This window comes from Jaculus jaculus, chromosome X (genome assembly GCF_020740685.1).
Source record: "Jaculus jaculus isolate mJacJac1 chromosome X, mJacJac1.mat.Y.cur, whole genome shotgun sequence".
Taxonomy (NCBI): Eukaryota; Metazoa; Chordata; class Mammalia; order Rodentia; family Dipodidae; genus Jaculus; species Jaculus jaculus.
Window position 1 is genome coordinate 25355283 of NC_059125.1, and position 9908 is coordinate 25365190.

The 9908-nt window shown below is 39.1% G+C and overlaps 1 protein-coding gene across 1 annotated transcript; it reads left to right on the forward strand.

Annotated features, from left to right (window-relative positions):
* Nucleotides 1-328: 328 nt before the first annotated feature.
* Nucleotides 329-2465, forward strand: LOC101596542 (DDB1- and CUL4-associated factor 8-like). Its single transcript, XM_045140519.1, has 2 exons — nucleotides 329-578; nucleotides 619-2465. Exons 1-2 carry the CDS (start codon nucleotides 329-331, stop codon nucleotides 2463-2465), a joined length of 2097 nt encoding a protein of 698 aa, XP_044996454.1.
* The last annotated feature ends 7443 nt before the right edge of the window (nucleotides 2466-9908 follow it).

Here is a 9908-nt window from a genome sequence, read left to right on the forward strand (position 1 = left end):
ACAAGAGAAGAAAAGAAAAAAGAGAAGAGAAGAAAATAAAGAAAGAAAAGTAAAGAAAAGAGCAGTCCTTATATATTGCAAGAGATGAACTGAGATGCTTTCTGAACCTCATAGGCTCCCATACTTTATTTAAAGTACCTGAGCTCAAGTGTTTGTGGCAGCAGCCATTTTGGCCTATGCCACTTGCCGTTCCTTCAGTTTTCTTCGCCCCTGTGCTCTTCTCCTGTGACCTGTGGTCTTCATTCAGGGTGGGCCTGCTTCCTTCCCTGAACTTCCAGAGTCTGCTGATTTCCACACCTTGCCCCTGTGACCTTTGTCGTCCTTGGTAATGTCGGACCAAGACCAACCGAGCAGCAGCCATGGGAATGGGAAAGAGGAGAAGGCCGTGCCACACCTCGAGCACCAAAGCCGCCCCGAGGAGGAGGAGAAGGAGAAGGATGGCGCCCAGGCAGGGGGACAGATGTCCTCATCCCACGGCAGACAACCCAACCAACCAGAAATGGATCTGAGCTCAGCCGGAGCCCGGACTGGCGACGGACATGGCAGTGCTCCCACACGAGACTGCACAGACGGTCAAGGTAAGGGTCCTGGTAATTCTGGTGCCACTGCTGTCTGCAGTGGTGGCACACATGATGATGGCAGTGGTGGTAATGATGGTCATGATGGACGTGATGGTGATGATAGTGGTGATGCTCATGGTTGTGGTGATGGTCATGGCCATGGTGGTGGTGGTAAAGGTGATTGCAGTGGCCGTGGTGATGGTAGAGGTGCTGGTGGTGATGGTCATGATGATGGTAGAGGTGCTGATGGTGATGGTCTTGGTGATGGTAGTGGTGGTGATGGCTATGAGGATGGTGAAGGATGGTAATGGTGACAATCTTACAGATGGTGATGATGATGGTGGTGGAGTCAGTCTTCTCAGCTTGGAGGACTCCAGTACTTTTGGCTGCAATACAGAAATCCTGGTGGAGCATGTGCAGACACAGTATGCATTGGAGGTGGTGGAGAACAGTGAAGAGACCCAGGAAGAGCCTGAGGAATGGTCTCAGCCCAGTGGGGCTATTGGAGAGCAGAGTCACTTTTATGACAATGATTCTGTAGAGCAGTGGCTGTCCTTAGAGACAAGTTCTCTCCCAAGACCTCGCTGGCAAGTCCTTTCCAGGCTGCGGGACAGACAGCTGGGGTCAAGTGCCCACTTTGTGCGTGATGCCTGTGGGGCAAGAGCCTTTGTCCAGCGCTTCTGCCTACAGTATGGTCTAGCAGGCCATGCCGCATGTGTCAATACTGTGCACTTTAACCAGCGTGGTACCAGGCTGGCCAGTGGAAGTGATGACCTGCATGTGATCGTGTGGGACTGGGTACATCAGCGTCCAGTACTGAACTTTCACAGTGGCCACCAAAATAATGTCCTGCAGGCTCAGTTCCTTCCTAATTGTGATGATTCCATGCTGGCCACGTCTGGTCTTGATGGGCGCATCCAGGTAGCATACCTCTCTGCTATGCCATCCATTGAGATCACCAAGTGTTTGGTGAGGCACAGGGGTGCAGCTCACAATTTGGCTCTGGAGCCTGACTCCCCTTTCAAGTTCCTCTCTTGTGGTGAAGATGGTGTTGTGTTCAACATTGACCTCCGGCAAAGTCCACCAGCTTCAAAAGTGGTTGTGACAAAAGAGAATGAGAAGAAAGTGGGACTATATGCAATCTGTACCAATCCTGCTAATATCTATCAATTTGGAGTGGGTGGACAGGATCAGTTTGTAAGGATTTATGACCAGAGGAAAATTGATGAGAAAGAGAACAATGGAGTACTCAAGAAGTTCTGTCCTCATCACCTGGTTGAAGCCAATTCTCCCTCATATGTCACAGGCCTTACATACAGTCATGATGGCACTGAGCTCCTAGCCAGCTATAATGATGATGACATCTTCCTCTTCATCTCCTCTGATGATGATGGAGCTCAGTACAAGAAGAGATATAAGGGACACAGAAATAGTGCCACCGTGAAAAGTGTCCATTTCTATGGCCCCAGAAGTGAATTTGTGGTGAGTGGTAGTGACTGTGGGCACATTTTCTTTTGGGAAAAATCGTCCTGCCATATTGTTCAGTTATTGCAGGCGGATGAGGGAGGTATAGTACATTCTATTGAAACCCATCCTAACTTGCCTGTGATTGCAAGCTGTGATCTAGAGGATGAAGTTAAGATCTGGGTCCCCACAGCTAGAGCTCCCACTGAGCTTCCTGGGATGAAAGATGTGGTGAGAGTCAACATGCACAAAGGAGATGACTTTAACTTGTACCATGCCTCCCTCTTTCACGACCACATGCTGTGGTTCCTTACAAGTCACCTTACAGACAGACACCCCCCACAGAGTGAGAGTACTCCTAGACATGGTGCCAGCAGTGCAAGTGCAAATATATCTGAAGATGAGGAAAGCCAAGGTAGAGGGGACCACATGCCATCCTGAAGGCCCAGTACTTCCCAAAGTCCAATTACCATAGCAGTCACTGGACTAAATGTGGCTTGATCAGTTTTTTGTTTTTTTGCTTTTTCACTCAGTTTTTTTAACAAGTTCAGACAGAAGCATCTCTTGTATGTCATTGCTTTGTGTGTTCTTTCCACTTCTCTTCCTCTCATTCCTTTCCTCATTTCTGTTTTTTTTTCTTTATCTTGATATGAATTTTGAAGTAAAATATGCAATTTTCCTTTGTACTCTTTCACTTAGCATAGAGTTTCATACTTCTGATTCTTAATAGAAAAATTTGATATTCCTCATACTAAAAAGTTTCAGTTTTTAAATCTTTGGCAATTTTAATTCTAGATATTAAGTTATTTTTGATGTAAAGCTTCAGACTGTCAGCTTTAAAATTTGTATTAATTTTGATGTATTTCTTCAGTTAACAAAAATTCAGATTGTCAGTTTTTAATACTATTAGTGAATATTAAATGTTTTATTTGATGAATAATTTCACGTGTCAGTTTTAAAATTTTCAGTACACTTAATTCTGAATATTAACTTTTTCACTTGACATGACAATTTCCAAAGTATGTTTGTGCTTTAGAAGTAATGTTAAATAAATCAAACCATGTCTTGTTTTTTTTTGGAACTGCCTCTCTGTGTTCTTTTTTTGTATTATAGGGAAGAAAGAGAAGGAAACAGTATATATTTTCATTATATAATTTATCATTTTAGAATAAATAACTTGGTTTATGCATTTTTAATTCCATTTCAATAGTATGGAATTACGTGAAGGCATTAAAGCCAGAGAAAAATTAAATTTAGTCACAGTATTCCTTACACTACCCTTAAATTTTCTGTAAATGTCATGGTTGAAAAATCCCACAACATTAACTTCCAGGATATTTTCTTGTGATAATCATGATGAAGTTTCCAGCCAAGAATCAAAGAACTCTTCATAGTACAAAAATATTTTTAATTATTTTAATACAACAATATTTCAATGAAAAATGCTTTATGCTTCTAGAAACTGTGTTATTTAAAAACCATTAAATTTATTCATATGCCCATGCAGTGCATGAAATTCTCTGCAGTGGCTTAGAAGGAATTATATTTCTTTAAGATTTTATTGAGCCTTATTTAATTCAAATTTGGGGTATTGACTGTCCAATTACTCTTTAATATCTGTTTTGTTTTATGCATGCCATTTCTTCAACAAATTACAGAAGATTGTCTTCTCCCAAACATCCATGAACTAAAATCTTTCTTGTCCTAAAAAAAAATAGAAATAATGTCATGAAACATCCTATAGCCTGATAGTGATTGTCCCTTGATTATATTTGCTGAAGTGGGCATTACATCCTCTCCCATAGTAGTAAGTAAAGGAATATTCATGATAAGATTCCATTTCTTTTTAAAGGAGTCCATCACCAAGCCCTGCTTTCATTTTTTAATTAATTCATTTATTTTCAAGTAGAGAGTGACAGAAGAGAGACTAACAGAGAGAGAGAGACAGAGACGGAGAGAGGGAGTAGGGACACAAGGGCCTCTAGCCTCTGCAGCTGAACTCCAGATGCATGAGCCACTTTGTGTATCTGGCTTAATGTTGTTACTGGGGAATCAGACCCAGGTACTTGGGCTTTTCAGGCATGCACCTTAACCACTGAACATCTCTGCAGCCTATGAGATTAGATTTTTGTTTTGGTTTACTAGGTAGGGTTTCACAGTAGCCCATACTGTCCTGGAATTCACTATGTAGTCACAGGGTGGCCTTGAACTCAGGGCAATCCTCCTACCTCTGCCTCCTGAGTTCTGGGATTGAATGCTTTAGCCACCATGCCCGACCTGGGTTTACAGTTTGAGTGGAAGATGCCTTGAACAAAGTTCATGTTCAATGAGGTTCAATGTTAGAGACAAGGGTGTGGGTATCTAAAAGCCTAAAGATGATACTCCATGTCTGCCATCAATAAATAACCTTAAGAGGCTTGAAAGGAAACTCTCCTGCAGAACCAAGGGAGTCTGAGTTGTGCACTTTGGTTTAAAATAAGACATGAGGGAAGAGAGTTATTAACTAAGATCCCACGTTTGGGCCACCCTGAAAACTTGGTCTTGTAGCATTATAGCAAAACTTTGAGAAAACAAACATTACCTAAAATTTCATCCTGAGACTACATAGTTAATTTCAGGTCAGCCTGAGCCAGAGTGAGACCATACCTTGAAAAACCAAATTAAAAAAAAAAAAATTAAACCAAATTAAAAAAAAAAGATTTTATATAATATTGAGGGTCAGAAGAATGGCTAAAGCAGATTAATAGGTGGTTCCTTCTGTACCTGCTGTTTTCAAACAGGTCACTCTGTGAGAGGTTGTATGGTTTCAAATTAGCAAGCCTAAGGTTTCTCAGGTTTTCCTGTAGGGATCTGAGATTGTGCTATAGAATGCATTTGGTAAAAAGATGTGAGAAGTAGAAAGTGACTTCTTTTTAATTCTCAGTGCGGACAGGATTAGCAGGCACTACTGCATGAGATTCATGTCCATTGTTGCTCATTGATTGGCTTAGACTTGATTGTTTCTAGTATCACCTGGGTTAACATCCCTGACATATCTTCCCCTATCCTTACCAGCTTTATGAACAACAGTGGTTTTCTATAGTGCACTCATGTCATGTCACAGTGACATGTATGGGTAGAGACAGAGTTCAGCATTATTTCCAGTCTTTCCTTAATTCACTAGATAATTCTCATTTATACTTTAAAATGTGTGTGCTCATGTGACTGAATTACTTTGAGTCACTAGTTACATATTCTATGTACCATTATAATATAGATGCACAGTAAACAGCTATGTGAATATATATGTGAATATATGTACATTGCTGTATAAATTGAGAATAGGACTTTTCTGATGAAAGTCCTGCAAAGAAGGGAGCAGTATTAGGAAGAGGGAGAACAGACAAATGTGCTCTTGAAAGGACATCTTAGAGCTAGACCTTGTTGCTTTCTAGTGCCATAGGCCTGGAAAATAGCATAGGATTTTCTTCTCAGTGAGACTGATACACCTTTGAGAATTTTCTCCTTTTTTCCTTAATAGCTTTGTTTCATTCACAGAGGTCCATATATAAAGTGCACAGAATAACTTTTGGAACCAACAGCTTAATTTGAAGTAATGCACTAAGAACCAACTCACATTTGCGTTTTTAGAAAAAATAGGATGAAATATGAATAAATAAATGAATAAAATAAGGAACTGTATGTCTGGATCATCAGTTTCAGCACAGGAATTTTGTCACAAGAACATATATTAAGCATATCCTGTGTTTACTATCAAGCAAGTAGGCAATTTCTCCTGCTTTTCATCACACTGCCTGAAAAGAAATATTTGTGAAAACAAAATGACTTCTTGTAAAAAATTAAACCATGTATAATAAGATGGAAAGATGACTCAGTAGATCTGCCATAAAATTATGAAGACCAAAGTTCACCATCACACACATAAAAGCTAGATAAGGTAGCATGGGTCTGTAATCCTAGGAACCCTGCATAGATGTGAGATGTGGAGATTGCAGATTTCCTGAAAGCTTGCAGGCTGACTAGGTTAGCAAATGCAGCAAGGAACAAGAGACTCAACCTCAAAAAAGATGGAAGGTAAGGAAAGAAATTAAGTTGTTCTTGGAGCTCTGTGTAAGTGCTGCTTCATGTTTGTACCCTCATTCCACATACACACCCAAATGCAAATAAACCTACCACCAATTAAAAAATGGTTTTTTTTATATTTTTTAAATTTTTTATTTATTTATTTGAGAGCGACAGACACAGAGAGAAAGACAGATAGAGGGAGAGAGAGAGAATAGGCGTGCCAGGGCTTCCAGCCTCTGCAAACGAACTCCAGATGCGTGCGCCCCCTTGTGCATCTGGCTAACGTGGGATCTGGGGAACCGAGCCTCGAACCGGGGTCCTTAGGCTTCACAGGCAAGCGCTTAACCAGTAGCCATCTCTCCAGCCCAAAAAATGTTTTTAAAATGAACTTTCTGAAACAGGAAAGTCAGCATTGGTTTAATACAAAATCATTAATGAAGATCATTCAATTGGCAACTACATATTCAACTATACAAGTATATCTAAGTGAAAAAGCTTACTAGAAGTGTGTCATGGTTTGATTTAGGTGTCCTCCATAAATTTAGGTGTTCTGAATGCTAGGTTCCCAGCTAATGAAAATTTGGGAATTAATGCCTCCTGCAGGGAGTGTTTTGTTGGGGGTGGGCTTGTGGGTGTTATAGCCAGTTTTTGGCATACTCTTCTGCCACTGTTGTCCATCTGATATTGGCCAGGAGGTGATGTTCACCCTATGCTCATGCCATTGTCTTACCCTGCCATCTTGGAGCTTCACCCCAAGCCTGTAAATCTTTTTTTTTTTTTTTTTTCTTCACTAAAGCTGCTGCTCTTGGTCTGGTGATTTCTGCTGGCAATGCAAATCTGACTGCAACAAAGTAACTAGCAAAATACTGGGTAAAATTATTCCATGATTGCATTATGTTAAAAAAGTGTAAACTCATTCACCAGTTACTCCTCTAAGTAGTCAATGAAAATTACTTTGTGTACAAAACATAAATCATTGTCCAGCAATCATGGCAAACCTGAGAACTTCCTCCAGGGAAAAGTTGGTAAACAGTAGACTCAAAATTCATCAAAACAGAAAATTAGAGGCTGCTAGGAGCTCCATACTAAAGAAGAGTTACAACATGTCCTCTAAGGTTCAGGGAATATTGCGGGTGAAGGGCCAGAAAGAATGTAGAAGCCACAGAGTGGGAAGGTGTACTCAGAGACATTGCCCTGTGAACCCCACTCCCTGCAGAGACAAGACTGACTGGTACATTCATGACCCCACAATGATTACGCATAGTCACACTGAGGAGGGCCCTCAGGGGAATGAGGATGGAGAAGAGTTGAAACAGTATATAACCCAATAGGAATATGGTCAATGTGTACAATGTTCATAGCCCAAAATGGCCTCCAACTCATAGAAATCATCCTTCCTCATCCTTCCATGTACTAGAATTACAGACGTACACCACTACCCCTGGATTTCAATAACTAGTGTTTAAAAGAAAACCTACTTGCATTAGATATGTTTTATCTTACTTAATTGTTCAATGCTTTTAAAGTGTCCTATCAGTTTGATACATTAATGATGTGTCATACCAGTCTCTGGAAGTATAGTTTACTTTTGTAAGATAATTTAATCATCTTTCTGCACCTTTGTGTATTCAAATTATGGCAAATCATCAAATATTTATTCCTGAAATTATCACTATAATCAACTATTGGTAAATTAAAAGTGTAATGATAATTTTATTTGTTATGAATATGACCATATTTATTTGATGGTTTGGATATTGTTGGTAGTAAGACTGTTCTCACCATTTAATTCCAAATTACAAAAATGGCTAGAGGGCTGGAGAGATGGCTTAGCGGTTAAGCGCTTGCCTGTGAAGCCTAAGGACCCCAGTTTGAGGCTCGGTTCCCCAGGTCCCATGTTAGCCAGATGCACAAGGGGGCGCACGCGTCTGGAGTTCGTTTGCAGAGGCTGGAAGCCCTGGCGTGCCAATTCCCTCTCTTTCCCTCTATCTGTCTTTCTCTCTGTGTCTGTCATTCTCAAATAAATAAATAAGTAAATAAATTTTTTTTTAAAAAGGCTGGAATTTCTAATGCTTCCTGTTGTTTGAGAATATTAGCTGTGTGTTTGTTAAACTAGTGAAAGTAAAAATAGAATTTATTACTTGCTTAAATAAACAAAAAAAACTTCTGAAATGCTTTCATGTTGCCTTTTCCATCCACCATTTAATAATCTCACACTATTCCTTAATCAGATGTTCTGAATATCCTACAATCTTAGGCATTCTAATTGGAAAGTATCAGAAGATAAAGGATTAACAAATATATCAGTCAATTTTGTATTTACAAAGATTTTTAGGAGCATAAACATTAAATAATATTTTATCTACTAAAATTCTAAATGAATGCAAGATGATTTGTTTAATGAGTTTTACTCAAACCACTTCCTTACTCAAATATAATGATATTTTTGTCTACTGTGATTGAAGAAACATAATCACATTGACCATTTTTTAAACTTTGTATTTTTGTTCATCAACCAATTTCACTCCTTGTACCAGAATTTCCCTGAATTTTTATATGTATATGAACATATAATATACTAAAATTCAGTAAAATAGAATACTTGCTTTAAAAACTTTTATTGTAATTTTCATGCATTCAAATGTATGTGGTTTGCTCTAAATATAAAATTAATACAAAAAACCTATAAAAATTTTGAATATTTTAGTTATTATTTAGAAAACCAGCCTTAACTAAAAGTAATCTTTTACCACATAGAACAACATATTAGTTATAAATATAGTAATAGATTATTAATTTATCTATCAGTTTATCTACCTAACATATCTATTTTGTGATCTGTTTAACAGTGTATATATATTCATTTTTCCTGCTTTTCTAAAATTTAGCATTGATATTTGAGTATTTACATATTATAATTCATCTTTAGATAACCTTATTATAATTTCTATATAATAATTAATTTCCCATCTAATTTTATTGGGACTCCACAACATATTCAATTTGACAACATCTTAAATGTTTCTTTCTCTCATTTTGTTAGCCTGTAGCCCAGCCATTCCAGGTCATCTCCCCTTTTGAATTTGAATGAAAATGTACATTGTTATGGGCCTAAGTTTGCTTCCAGAGTGGTCAACAATGGGCATGGGACTAGCTACCCAGAGGGCAACTTTGATTAGTAGAAAGTAAAGAGCAGCTGAGACCAGGGCAGGAAGGCACCTGCCTCTCTTTCTCATAGTCCTCTTAGGAGGACTGCTGCCCTTAAGAGAAGTCTCTAGTGTTAAGCCAAACTGTTCCTCACTCAGTTCTCTATGCTTTTCTGTCTGAAGCAGCAAGTATGGAACAGTGTGTTCCTTGATAGTGTTTTGCTTCTTAACTCAGATATCCTTTATTTCTGATCCCTACTATGTTGGGCTGGCACTTCCCAATTGAAATTTAAGTATTTTAGTCCCAGCTTAAAAATATTTCCTTTAGAAAATTGCATTTGGGTCTACAGAGATAGCTCTATGATTAATGGTGCTTGCTGGCCAAGCTTGACAGCCTGGGTTTGATTGTGGAGTACCCATGTCAAAGCTGGATGCATGAAGTACCACATGTGTCTGTAGTTCATTTTTAGTGGCAAGATAATATGGACCATCCATTCTTCCTCCCTCTGCCTTTCTTCCTCTCTCTCTTTCATTTTTCTCCTTGAAAATAGTAAATGAAATATTTTAACAAAAACTAAATTAGGGCTGGAGAGATGGCTTAGCGGTTAAGCTCTTGCCTGTGAAGCCTAAGGACCCCAGTTCGAGGCTCGGTTCCCCAGGTCCCACGTTAGCC